This window comes from Perca flavescens, chromosome 2 (assembly GCF_004354835.1).
Source record: "Perca flavescens isolate YP-PL-M2 chromosome 2, PFLA_1.0, whole genome shotgun sequence".
Lineage (NCBI taxonomy): Eukaryota > Metazoa > Chordata > Actinopteri > Perciformes > Percidae > Perca > Perca flavescens.
The window spans coordinates 24,963,359-24,978,268 of NC_041332.1; the positions used below are offsets into that span (position 1 = coordinate 24,963,359).

General features: G+C 40.5%; 1 protein-coding gene across 2 annotated transcripts in view; it reads left to right on the forward strand.

The window, feature by feature from the left end:
• Positions 1-14,910, forward strand: part of ctnna2 (catenin (cadherin-associated protein), alpha 2) — a 351,715-nt gene that overhangs the window by 60,311 nt on the left and 276,494 nt on the right. For both annotated transcript variants that reach the window (XM_028596679.1, XM_028596688.1), the window contains exons 3-6: positions 1,100-1,295; positions 5,585-5,751; positions 6,827-6,946; positions 8,125-8,391. In XM_028596679.1, the coding sequence (XP_028452480.1) occupies positions 1,100-1,295; positions 5,585-5,751; positions 6,827-6,946; positions 8,125-8,391 (750 nt within the window). The remainder of the gene's footprint in view (positions 1-1,099; positions 1,296-5,584; positions 5,752-6,826; positions 6,947-8,124; positions 8,392-14,910) is intronic.

Here is a 14,910-nt window from a genome sequence, read left to right on the forward strand (position 1 = left end):
CTGTGTTTATATACTTTGAATGTGCACAAAGTTTTGGACAAGAGCAGTAAATCTTGCTCAAACATCTGAAATATTACATTCCAGGGGTTTATTAATAAATTAAAATGAATGAATGTATCTTTGAGGTGAATAATTGTCATATGCACATTAAGGAGGTTACTTAACCAACAAAAGACGCAAAACAGGAGGTAAGAGTAAATGATGCCTATAGGCTACATGTGTGCTGACTCAGATATAATTAGCAAAGTCCATCCAAAGGAGAATAAATAGTTGAAAGCAATACAGAATGCCTGACAGCCTTACTGCAATATATTCCATTATGTTTTTATATTTGGATTGTAATCTGTTTCTCTTTAAATAAAGATATTTGCAGCATACATTGATTCAGAAAAAGGTAGAAATAGGTGCATAAAAATTCACCAGAATGCAGGAAATTAAGTGTTTAATGCTCAAAATTTTCAATAAATCATTTGAATTACTTTGCTGTTATTGGAATAAATAACACTTAAAAAAATCTTTTTTAGAAAAAATCTCAACATAAATCTCACACTAAACTGAAAAAGGCTGTTACTGCAATTTTGTTAATTTCACAGGAAAAAACACTTATTATTAGACGAGGAGCCTAGGATCAAAATAATGAAGTTACTGTCTGTGTCTGTGTCTGAACAGGGCTGGCACATGTTCACATTAAAAAGTGTGTGCGTGCACAAACACACTACGGTCACACGCAAAGTGTCCCGGTTTTAGCTCCAGGAAATCTGGTCACCCTAATCTATAACATTGGAGCTCAGTATATGTGATTTACCATGAAACAGGCTACTGCAGACTGGTGATAATGTATAGGAATTTACCCTAAAGTCTGCAGAATAGCACCAATAGATGGCGGTCATGTTACAGAAAAAGCCTGTCTCATATGGAAACTACTGGCCAAATGAAAAGTTACCTTTTAATGGCAAGTGGAATTATTAACTCCGCTACACCATGACCCAAGCCTTGACGACACTGACACTGTTGAAAATGCACAAAAGCTGCAATATGTTACTTCCATATACGTCCATATGTTACTTAACCAACTGTAATGACCTCTCCTCTTGCCCAGGTGACTACCTTAGTGAACACCAGTAACAAAGGGCCGTCCAGTAAGAAAAAGGGGCGCTCCAAGAAGGCCCATGTCCTGGCAGTGTCTGTTGAGCAGGCTACCCAGAACTTTCTGGAAAAGGGTGAGCAGATCGCCAAAGACAGCCAGGACCTCAAGGAAGAGCTCATTGCTGCTGTGGAGGATGTTCGTAAGCAAGGTGAGCTTGTTGAATGTTCTTATGCACAATGCTTGTGTTTTTTTTTTCCTGTTGTATCATTATATTGCTTTGATATTGGTCGAAAAAATGCCAAATTATTGTTAAGTTGTTAAGTTTTTTCAAAAATTAAAAAGTCTTAACATGAATTCAACATATTAGCAAACACAAATCCCCACTGCTAACTGGCCCATAGGTAGGGTATAGTCACTAAGGCCATGCTACATGTATGTTTAACATTAAAACATGATTTATGAAATCATGCCAACAATTATTAGGCTATTTTAATAGCTTAGTATTATATGAAGAAAAACTTCATTTTATACAATATATGTAATAGGGGGTCCCTGCTCCGTCTCTCTTTCAATTAAGGGGTCCTTGGCTTAAAAAACGTTGAAGACCCCTGATCTATGGTATTACATGGTGTATGGCTGTGAGTTGTTTCTGAACTTTCTAGAGCTTCATCCATCATTAGTAGAAAGTTGCCCACTTATAAGTTCACAACAGTCATAGCAAATTGGAAAAACAATGACTTTCAAGTATTGGGGGTGAGGGGGGTAGTCATAGTCGTGCCATGATAATTAATGGCTACATTCAGATTTTACAGATATTGTTGAGTACATCCAACCTTTTTTTTCTAGGATTGAAGGCTACACAGGGATCGTAATTGCTGTAAAAATGTTAATGTTTGGAGAAAGTATTAAGTGCTCTGAGTGTTAGAACAAGTAAAATGTATAAAGTACTTTAGACGGATGTAGAGTTTAGAGTGGCAAGGCAAATCCATTAAATATAACACATTTGTACCCATTAGTTTTGGACTTTACTTGATGCATGCAGCTTCATGAATGTAATGAGCCTAGATCCTGAGTTGTTTACCCTAAAGTCATACATCGTTAGAGCTTTGACTGTCTGTGATGGTGGGGAGCATTGCTGAATTTCTTTTTTTTTTAAGATTATTTTTGGCATTTTGGCCTTTAATTAATAGGACAGTTGTAGACAGGAAAGGGGGGAGAGAGAAGGGGAAGACATGCAGCAAAGGGCCGCAGGTTGGAATCAAACCCTGGATTCCTGTAAGGAATGAGCCTTGGTACATGGGAGCATGTTCTACCAGGTGAGCTACCAGGGCACCCCCATTGCTGAATTTTGAGACATAGAAGCCCATTCTCATTAGCAACAAAAAGGGGGGGCTTGCTATGTTGGCCCACGGTCACAGTCTCAAAAGTTTCTTTCCTGTGCTGAGAGCAAGTCAGTGAGCCTTTATGTGAATCAGATGTTTGTCCCCAGAATGAAATTGGATTCCCCGTTCAATAACTACATCAGCAGTAAGAGCAAATGGAGCTCAGCATATTGTGTGTTGTGTTGTAGCTGTATTCCTTATCCTGCACTGTCAGCTCCACTTGGCCGCCAGTGCTGTTGAACACTGACTTGAATGCGCTGACACTCAGCTCTTTTGAGGCATGAAATAGACTGTTGCCACACAGGTCATCCCCAAAACTGACATAAAAAACGACAAGATCAATCTTATCACTTTTTTGACATGTGATCCAAAACCAAAGGAAGGCTGTGTTAATTTGTTTTATTCATTCATATTTCTTTGTACATTCTATCTCTTTAGGACATGTTTTTGAACTAATGTGGTACCTTTTTGCAATTGTGTTTGCATGTGTGCTCATAAATAATTGCACTGCCCTTTCTGATTCTTTTAGTGGCAAGGTTCTGCCCTTTAAAAAAGGCAATTATTCAAACTCAGTACCTGTCTTTCTTAACCTTTTACTGCCATTTTAAAAAATATGGGCATGCTCAAAAGCTCTTAAGCACAGAAGTGGACTGCTGATGGGACACACTCTTCATTCTCTCTTTGTTGCTAGGTTGGATATAATTAGGAAAAACTGTGTATTTTTAATAATATTAGACCTACGAGCCAGAAATCTGCTATGTTGTCTGAATTCAGCAGAATTTAAAAGAATAACCATTTTTTTAGCAGCAGCTAGAAGTGTGCCTAAATGGCATAATCAGCCTAGTTAAAGATGCAGTAGGTAAGCCTTATAAGCGCAGCGACTTTGAGTTCGTGAAAAGCGCTATATAAATTCAATTTATTATTTTTATTATAAAACTAACTTTCTGTCATGTTGTCATGCTGAAACTGACCCCATGTTCGAGTAGAACTACATGAAGCAGGTAATAAAAAAGAAAAATTCCGGCTCCTCTGGCACCACCTATAGCCTGTAGTGCGATTTGCAAAAATCCACAGCTCCCTGTTCAGATGCACCGATCACGATCATGCCACAGTAACTTTGAAAAAGTAACTTAGTTACTTTACAGATTACTTGATTTTAAAAGTAGTTTAGTTACTTTACAGATTACTTGATTTTAAAAGTAACGAAGTTAGATTACAAGTTACTTTATTAGTTACATGCAGCAGCTGACGACAACAACACCCACAGCCTCAACATAAAAATGACAACCGGTTTACTGTGAGGCAGCTCGGCATTGCCAGTAGTAGGATCTGGTTTATTATGGCACCAAAGAGAGCGAGTCAACGGTGTTTAAGGGCAGCATTTCCGCTACAACATAGGCCTACTGCCCGACCAACTTCTTCAACTCTCCACTTACTGGTTTTGCACCGAAGTCCAGCTTTTGTTGTTTGGGTGGTGGGGGACCTCCTGCTCTCTGCTTCCCACCACCTGCTGGGACTTGATCTGTAAGTTTGACTGCAGTGCTGCGACTCCAAATGTTTCTTCAAAGTTGACGTAGTGTTTTTGTAGCTAGATAGTACTTTGTCGCCACCAGCACAGAGTGTACGGACCTTAAAATTGCCGTCTTTAGCTGACACAAACTCTAAATAGTGACTTTATTTCCAGCTAGAAAACGCGCATCTCTCTCCTCCCTCCATTGTTGTTTACGTTTGTGTCTCTGCATGGTACACGTGAACTGTCCACATGCTGAAAACGTGACTTGTCGCATACGTGACTTCACTCCCCGAGACGCAAGAAGAAAGCTAAATTATATATTTTTACTAAGGAAAATGACAAATAGCACAGTGACTTGGATAAGTAACTTTATTCTGATTACTGGTTTGGAAATAGTAACGCGTTAGATTACTCCTTACTGAAAAAAGTGCACAGATTCATCACTGCTGCTCAGGCACACGCATTTCATAGCGTCCTCCCCTCCCCCTTCACCGCGCAAGAGCTGCAGATAGGTTTCCTCCCCTTCCCCCCTCTTCACACGCGCTCTATCGTGCACAGCTCTCCCTTGTGGAGGGAGGGGCTTAGGAGACCATTTGGGCTTGAGCAGAAAGGGGGGAGTGACTGAGAAGTTGTCAATGTTCAAATCTTTTGGCTAAGTCCTGGATCTTCACAATCCTACCTACAGCACCTTTTAAGGTCATTGTGAATTGTAAAACATCTTTAAATCTGTCACTACCTAATCTGACCTGAGTCATCGTGATCTCATCATCCCAAACCCTTTTATCTTGTCATGATTCAAACATGCATGCTGATTTCAGACCACAGAGGGCTTCAATAACCAGGCCCTTTGTACTGTCACTCTTCACTAGCTCGTCACTGGGCCAGACAGACTTGGCACTACCAGCAACAGTATGTGTTTAGGTGCCTGCCTCTGTTTATGTCTGTTAGGATGTGTCAGGTTCAGTTTTCTCTGATTTAGGTTTTTTTTTGTCATAGGACAAACATCTTCATTTGCTCCATATTTTTAATTAATGCTGAGAGAGCTGGCACTCTTGCTCAGAGACATGGAGGAATTGATGCTTTCTGGAATGTAATTTCATCTATGGTGAAATGGTTGAAGGAAAGTCATAACCAAACCACTTTGCAACACATTATGAAGAGCAACAGGTCACTAGTCATGATGATTCTGTAGGCTTGTAGGTTACAAGCCTTGTAGGTTACAAGCCTACAGATTGATTTCTGTGGTTGTGTGGGTTTGAGCAATCTGAGGCTTCTTTGAAGCCAAATTCTATCTATTTTCTAACAAAAAACCCAGTTTAATCAGCCATGAATTAGATGAAAGAATTTAATAGTGGGCCTTAAATGGGTTAGATACAGTGCAGACACAGATTCAAGGAGCAATCACACACCTTAATGTATTTATAACACAACATTAGCTTATCTTCAACTGGTGTTAAACAATATATACATAAATAATGGGTGTATACAGTGGGCACACACAAATACACATACTCACACACAGATAACACATAGTCAACTCTAAGGTCAAATATAATCATGTCACTATCTTCCACTTACATTTTTCTCCCTTCCGTCTTGCAGGAGAGACGATGCGTATTGCCTCGTCAGAGTTTGCCGATGACCCGTGTTCTTCTGTGAAACGTGGCACCATGGTGAGGGCCGCCCGTGCCCTGCTCTCTGCTGTCACCCGCCTGCTCATTCTCGCTGACATGGCTGATGTCATGAGGCTGCTGGCCCACCTTAAAATTGTAAGTGTAATCATCACTTCACATCATTTCAAACAAATATGATGTTCTTCTGCCAAAGAACAAAGGGTACATCTTGAACAGTTCAACAATGTGTTTGGTGGCCAATATGACCCTGGGGCCTCTCAGAGTTATGAAGCCATGTTTAGTGGTTATGTTGTGTGAGAGTTGCCTTCAGAATACTCATGCTAATATGTCTAGCATGCCTTGCAATTACAGACTCCCCAAATATTTTTTTGCAAGTGATTTGAATCAAGTGGTGTTTGTGAGACGTGCATGCACAGTGTTTAAGTACAGATGTTAAAGAGTTATTCCTGGAGTTGTATAGTCCAAATAAGGAATGCATGCTTTTATAACAACCTCTGTTAACATTAGCATATAGATGAGGCATAGAGGAGTATGCTGGGAACACACATCTGATTGTACTGTATTTATATCATACCATGGGGCCCTGGTGTGATTAACTGCACATACCCATCCCACTCACTGACTGTAGAGTCATTTGTAGAACAAAGATTTTTTTTAGTCCTTTATTGTGAAAATGGCTCAGGGCTTTGAAAGAGAAGTTATTAAAGGGTGCTAGAAAGAATGATATGCAATTGGTATTATCTGAAACAAACTCAGGCCTGCATGCACTTTCATTCACTTACTTTGCCTTCTTTCACAAACACACACGCACACACACTCCGAGTCCTTTTTTTTTTTTCATCAAAGGCCACTTAAAAGTTATCTCTCTCTTCTCTCTATTCCATTACATCTTGTGCATCACTTTCATTTGGGATAGAAAGGAGTTCAGAATCAGAATGTACCTGCAAAAGGGATTGGGGATTACTGAAGTGAGACCCATTAAAATTGCACAACTAAATGGATCTCGTCTTTTTTAACCTGGTTCCAATTACAGTGTTCCATTATTCTTTTACTTTAATGTATGTTGTAACATTTATGGCTTAAGGTTTATTACTGAATTAAACTATTTGGATCAATGTATGCTAGTCTTCTGTTGCATCCATAGTTTGAAAGCTCCAGTATTTGTGTGTGTGTGTGTGTGTGTGTGTGTGTGTGTGTGTGTGTGTTCCAGGTGGAGGAGGCCCTGGAGGGAGTGAAGAATGCGACCAATGAGCAGGACCTGGCCAACCGCTTCAAGGAGTTTGGGAAGGAGATGGTGAAGCTTAACTATGTGGCAGCCCGGAGACAGCAGGTAACTGGAAGCCCCCTGTGTCCTGCTTAGTCTTTCTCAGAAAAAAGTAAACCACTTTCCACACCATGTTCAGGTACAGGGAGTTCCCGTAGGAGAAAGCTCCTTCCAAGTGTCTACACTTTGGCTTTCTCTGTCTTGGTGATTTTTAAATTTCATTTGTAGGTTGTTAAGTGCAGAACACAATACTGGTTGAAACAACTGCAGATACAGTAAATGGTGTAAGAATGTATGGGTTTAGGCCATTGTATGAGAATAGTGGTGGCTCAAACTCAAACCAAGCAAGTGTTTTGAAAATAAATGTAGACACAATCAGACGTGTATCCTGATTGACAAGACCTCAATCAGTGATTAGCAAGAGTTGTTTAAATATAGTATAGGCTAGCTTTCATAGAAACACACACACACACACACACACACACACACACACACACAGTATGATGCGATTAAACAAGATGAAACTTTTTCCTGTTGGGGAAATTTGGTTATTATAGCAGAAAAGGAACCTCTTTTCAATCAACTATTGTACTATTAGTTGTGGTGTTGTAAACAACACCGACAGTTCCACCACATTCAAAATGCTTCATTTCATATATATTTTATATATTATGGTATTAGTTGCAGCTGAAAAGCATTTGCAATAACATTATCATGTTACTTTAAATGAGCAAAATATCAGCACCCGTGCTTTTTTTACCCAGGAGGATAACACATGAAAGTGTTTGAATATCTAACATTGCCCCCAGTGTGACAAAAAGCTTTTAGAAGATTTTTCCTACAAGTGTCATGTTGGCAACTATCCACCCTGCTGAACTGTCCCAGAGCAAAACTGAATTCCATCCAGCTCCAGGGCTGCTGATCTGCTGACGCTGCCCTAACTTTGTGTGGTTGGAACAATACCAATTCATCGGATGGGACATGAACTTATGTTTTGAAAGGAAATGTCTTGAAATGGGATCAGTCTATAGTCTGTTTGTCTCTATTGTGAATTAGTGATGCCATCAGAAGTCCTTTTCTTTTTTGCAGCTCTTGATGCAATATTTGAACATTTTGAGAAATATACTCTTTTGCATATATTGTGTAGGATCTTTCCTAATTCTTGAATATGGACTGCCTTTTCTTTAAGGACTGACTATAATTGTTTTTTAGTGCTAACTTGATGACCTTTGTCACATTTTCAGGAACTGAAAGACCCCCAGTGTCGAGATGAGATGGCAGCTGCACGTGGGGCTCTTAAGAAAAACGCCACCATGCTGTACACTGCCTCACAGGCCTTCCTGCGCCACCCAGATGTGGCGGCCACACGTGCCAACCGAGACTACGTGTTCAAGCAGGTTCAGGAGGCCATAGGAGGCATTTCCAGTGCTGCTCAGGCCACCTCGCCCACTGATGAGAAGCACGGCCATGCCGGCATTGGAGAACTGGCTGCTGCCCTCAATGAATTTGATGTAAGTCTGCAAGCATTCTGTTCTTCTTTGAAATACTACACGCCACACATATATATTCTGGCTCTGGTGTATCCCAACTTTGAGAGAACGTTATTGACCATTAATGAGGCAATTGTGTAGTGAACACACCAATATTTATAATGCGTCTTAAAGCTCACAGAGACAAAGGTTCCTGAATGTAATAACAGTTTTTTTTTTGCCACTCATGACTTTTTCACATATGACACATGTGCTGCATGAGTACATTATAGCCTGTGCTTAAGCATAACAGAGCGAAAAGTATATCTTTTTGTACAGCAGGCGCATCAATATGATTGGACATTGCCAAGGTCTGCTATATAAGATGGCTTGGTCTTGTAATATACTTTTCTGCCTATAACAAAAAAACAAAAACATAATTAAGGTTATATGGGGAACCCTGCCTCCAAGACTTTATTCAGACTACCCTCTTGTCAAATTCTTCATGGCACATCTATTGTGTGCATGTTCTTATCTGCACCACTTTGTGAAGGCTGCTATATCCACATGGGCTTTTTTATACTGAGATGTTCAGTATCCTAATAAATAAGTATTTTCAGTGTCACAAAGGCATATTTATGTACTACTTATTTCTCTCTATAAGTCTCATATATCTCTGACACACACAAAACTGAGTTGTCTCCATAGACACGATTTGCTGCTGCCATCTAGTGGTTACATATTGATGGTGATCATGTCTGTACAGGTCAGGACATTGAGGTTTTGGATATTGGCTCGGGATCTGGAGCCCTGTCATTTTTCATTACAAACATACTCATCAAAACATGTTGTGAATGCAAGAGGGTCTCATACTGTAGGTTAGGAAACCAGGAGCACTCTCAGGGCCCTGGGGAACAGGCCTAAGAACCACTGTTGATTTATGTATCAAATTCAAAACAGTATTTGCACTTCAGCCTTTGTCATGCTTAATGAGACCCAGATTGTGTTTGCGTAGACATGACCAATACATTCAGAGCAACTTTAAATGACTGCTGAACATTTCCCTTTTAGGACCCCCAACATTACAGCAGCATTACTTCCCAAATGTACTTCTTCTTGATAATGTGTTATATCTGACACACACAGTATAGATAGTTTCAGAGATATAACACATATTGCAGCATTTTATGAGGACATTTGTCCCTTTTTTACCTACAAAATAAGACTTATTGTATCATTAGAAAACATACCTGCTGCACTTTGGTGATATTTAATTCTTTTGCACGTTTAATATTGTGCACTGTCCCCACTAGTCTAGCCTTAGCAGCAGAAGCAGTCTTACAACTTCTAAGATGTTTTCTACTAAATCATACGACTCGCTACACATTGCAACTGCCTATTTTCCTCACCAGGATCGATCAGTAGTTTATCTTTAATCTAATCTGGAACTGTCTATAGAATCGGATTGGCTATTTGTGCAAGTGCAAAAAGAGTATTTGATTTTTTTAACAGTAGTAAGTAAATTAATGAATAAGCTCTTGTTAAACATCCAAACTTTTCTCCCTAAAAGTGCAATTTTAGCAACATATGAAATCAGATGTATCAAATAAATCCAACATTAGGCAAGTTGCACAGTGTCTAATATAACAGTCTGTAATGATGATAGTAAACCAAAAAAAATAACACTTCAGACTAACAGCGTTTGATGATGCTTAATGTTAAGTCATAGCGGGGCATTAAAACGAATTAACGGACTAATGTACAGTTGGGCTACTACTGGGAACACATTCCGTGTCACTATGTTGATAATCTCACATTTTTTAAATACGTGGGCTGCTATAACTGACATTATAAAGGACTTGTGAGATATCTGAAACAATATGGCCTGGTTGTGCAATTATCAAAGACAGTGCTACAGATGGGGGAGACACGATTTAGCACAGTTTACCTCACACTCAAGTCAGTGCAGGACATACAGTGAGGAAAATAAGTATTTGAACACCCTGCTATTTTGCAAGTTCTCCCACTTAGAAATCATGGAGGGGTCTGAACTTGTCATCGTAGGTCGCATGTCCACTGTGAGAGACATAATCTAAAAAATAAAATCCAGAAATCACAGTATATGATTTTTTTTAACTATTTATTTGTATGATACAGCTGCAAATAAGTATTTGAACACCTGAAAAAAATCAAAGTTAATATTTGGTACAGTAGCCTCAAACAGAGGTCAAACGTTTCCTGTAGTTTTTCACCAGGTTTGCACACACTGCAGGAGGGATTTTGGCCCACTCCTCCACACAGATCTTCTCTAGATCAGTCAGGTTTCTGGGCTGTCGCTGAGAAACACGGAGTTTGAGCTCCCTCCAAAGATTCTCTATTGGGTTTAGGTCTGGAGACTGGCTAGGCCACGCCAGAACCTTGATATGCTACTTACAGAGCCACTCCTTGGTTATCCTGGCTGTGTGCTTCGGGTCATTGTCTTGTTGGAAGAACCAGCCTCAACCTATCTTCAATGCTCTAACTGAGGGAAGGAGGTTGTTCCCCAAAATCTCACAATACATGGCCCTGGTCATCCTCTCCTTAATACAGTGCAGTCGCCCTGTCCCATGTGCAGAAAAACACCCCCAAAGCATGATGCTAACACCCCCATGCTTCACAGTAGGGATGGTGTTCTTGGGACGGTACTCATCATTCTTCTTCCTCCAAACACGGTTAGTGGAATTATGACCAAAAAGCACATGACTTTCTCCCATGACTCCTCTGGATCATCCAAATGGTCATTGGCAAACAAGACGGCCCTTGACGTGCTGGTTTAAGCAGGGGAACCTTCCGTGCCATGCATGATTTCAAACCATGACGTCTTAGTGTATTACCAGCAGTAACCTTGGAAACGGTGGTCCCAGCTCTTTTCAGGTCATTGACCAGCTCCTCCCGTGTAGTTCTGGGCTGATTTCTCACCTTTCTTAGGATCATTGAGACCCCACGAGGTGAGATCTTGCATGGAGCCCCAGTCCGAGGGAGATTGACAGTCATGTTTAGCTTCTTCCATTTTCTAATGATTGCGCCAACAGTGGACCTTTTTTCACCAAGCTGCTTGGCAATTTCCCTGTAGCCCTTTCCAGTCCTGTGGAGGTGTACAATTTTGTCTCTAGTGTCTTTGGACAGCTCTTTGGTCTTGGCCATGTTAGGCCATGTCCACACGAACACGGGTATTTTTATAACCGTGACTTTTTTTTTACGCGGTTCGGCCTTCCGTCAACACGAAAACGCAGTTTCAGGGCACTGTAACCGAACATTTTTGAAAACTCCGGCCAGGGTGAGCATTTTCAGAACCGCCGGTTACAGTGTTGTCGTGTGGACAGTATAACCGGGTTTTTTGCCTTGCGACGTCAGAGTGTGCGCCGTTATCCGCTGTGTTTGACGTCATATTGTGCGCCGCTAACTGCTTTGTTGATGTTTGTTGACGATTCTTTGCAATGGCGGATGAGTAGGATGTAACTTTTTTTCTAGGCTTCTGATTGGCCAAGGTGACTTTACGATTTGGGTTATATCGCCGCCTGCTGGTGTGGCATGCTCTTGACAGCGCTTGACAGCGTGTTTTTGCGTTTTCATGTGGATGGAGATTTATTTGAAAACAGAGGAGAAAAAACTCTGGTTATAAAAATACCCGTGTCCGTGTGGACTAGGCCTTAGTAGTTGGATTCTTACTGATTGTATGGGATGGACAGGTGTCTTTATGCAGCTAACGACCTCAAACAGGTGCATCTAATTTAGGATAATAAATGGTGGTGGACATTTTAAAGGCAGACTAACAGGTCTTAGAGGGTCAGAATTCTAGCTGATAGACAGGTGTTCAAATACTTATTTGCAGCTGTATCATACAAATAAATAGTTAGAAAATCATATATTGTGATTTCTGGATTTTTTTTTTTAGATTATGTCTCTCACAGTGGACATGAACCTACGATGACAATTTCAGACCCTTCCATGATTTCCAAGTGGGAGCACTTGCAAAATAGCAGGGTGTTCAAATACTTATTTTCCTCACTGTATACCCAGAGCTACTGGTGAAGCTGGAGAGGCATAGGTTTCTCCCCACCCAATTAGGCTAATAAAGTAATGATTAAAAAAACACAAATGCTTGATCAAGGGTCCGGCCCGCCCCGGCCCGAGGCGGTAAATATCGACCCGACCCGGCCAGTGGGTCAAGTTCGGGCTCGGGCAGAGAATCTAAACTCTACTTGGGAGGGAAAGGGACAAAAAAGTGATCAGAACTTACTGTGTTTTGCTGCTGTTATGCTGACTCAGGGATCCTTTTACAAAGTCTACAGACTACCACGTTGTTGTTGACATTAAGAGTAAAACACTCCCACACTTTAGAAGACCGTGTACGAGCCCTTTCCTCAACGTGTTGTTGAACTTGCGAGGAATGCTGTTGCTGGAGACAGCTGGTTATTTTTAGATTTGTACGTGTGAGTGACGCGTCAAAGCAAATTATTTGTGTCGACACATTTATGTAATCGATGACGTCGACTATGTCGACGAATCGTCCCAGCCCTACCAAGCAGCAATCAGGGGGAGGGGCTGACATTCACAGAGCCTACGTCCATATTTTACACAGTCTATGGATCAACCGCAGTAAATGCTCTGATTGCATCTGTAATTAGAGATGGGAGTCATTTTGTTTATGACTTGCTAAACATAATTTTTTTTTTTTTAATTTATTTTGAGGTGAATAATTTTTTCATCTACTACTTTAATGATTTTATTAATGACACACTTAAAACTATTAAGTAAGTTAGTTTTTTTTTCCTTTAAGATTATTTTTTGAGCATTTTAGACCTTTATTTTTATAGGACAGCTGAAGACATGAAAGGAGAGAGAGAGGGGGAATGACACGCAGCTAAGGGCTGCAGGTCGGATTCGAACCTGCTGCTGCTGCGTCGACGAGTGAACCTCTTTATTTTTATATATATATATATATATATGAGCGCACGCTTTACCAGGTGAGCTACCCAGGCGCCCAGTAATTTAGTTTTAACCATACTGAGAGTGGCATACTTTACACTTTGACATACAGTATACTTCCGAGGCACTGCATAGTTTTTTTCTTTTCATATGTATCTTTCCCCTTTGTTACTCTGTTTAATATGCACTTAAAACAGTGCTCTGTTTTTTTATGGTAGGATGAACGCAGTCTATGCATGTACTTTATAGTGTTATAGATTTTTCTGTCCACAAGGTTGCTAGTTCACAGTATGTCAGTGTCCCCTTGTGGTGATGTTTGGAAATTGCAAGTATCCTCTATTTTTGACTTAAAGTGCTCATATTATGCTTTTTGGTGTTTTCCCTTTCTTTTATTGTGTTATATATCTTTTTTGTGCATGTAATAGGCTTCCGAAGTGATAAAGCCCAAAGTCAACCCCAAAGGGACTTACCATCTCCAAACTGCCCCAAACAGCTCTATTGTAGTCCAGCCTTTACTTCTGTGATGAATGTGCGCCACTTTGTAACACACATTATAATGCTTGCCTAGCTGCTACTGTGGCACACCCTCATACTCTGCTTCTGATTAGCTAGCAGTGCTTACCTAGGTACTGCGCATGTGCGACTCCCAACAAAGATTGAACAGAAGTGAGATGCCTCACTCTGTAGCTAAAACAGAGAGCCCAACACACAGGGTGAAAAGAGGAGCTGCAGCAATGTGGAGTACAACAAACATATGGTGGTTTTTGAAAATTGAACCATGTAAACCTATTCTGATATAACTTCTAAATACAATGAACCTGAAAATGAGCATAATATGAGCACTTTAAACGCCAGGCGCTCAATGTGTAGTAACCAGGGGGATATATAAAAGAGACTTCAGATACAGTATTAGGGGACCACTAAGGTCTATATAAAAGAGACTTCAGATACAGTATTAGGGGACCACTAAGGCTTATATAAAAGAGACTTTAAATACAGTATTAGGGGACCACTAAGATCTATATAAAAGAGACTTCAGATACAGTATTGGGGGACCACTAAGGCCTATATAAAAGACACTTCAGATACAGTATTAGGGGACCACTAAGGCCTATATAAAAGAGACTTCAGATACAGTATTAGGGGACCACTAAGGCCTATATAAGTGGACCACTGAGGCCTATATAAAAGAGACTTCAGATACAGTATTAGTGGACCACTAAGGCCTATATAAAAGCATCCAATAAGCACCATGTCATGGGACCTTTAAAAATATGGTGGGAGTCCAGCTGTATATTGGCACAGGGGAACCAAAATAAATCAAATTAACCACAATAAGTCAAATTAACCAAAAATAAGTGTGTACACATGAAAACCTGACTTTTAGCCCTGTGACAGGTTCTGTTTCTATGTATTTCAATCAGGAGAGACAATTATATATATTTAGGGGGTTAGAAAGCCAGGAGCTGATCCCCCCTGATGCAGTCTAGACACTGATGGCGGTGTGAGTAGTCCGAAGACCAAACCGAGGAGCCGAGGAGCCGATGGCAGTCTTGCCGGAGGAGGAACCAGGAGCCATGCGTGATGAAGACC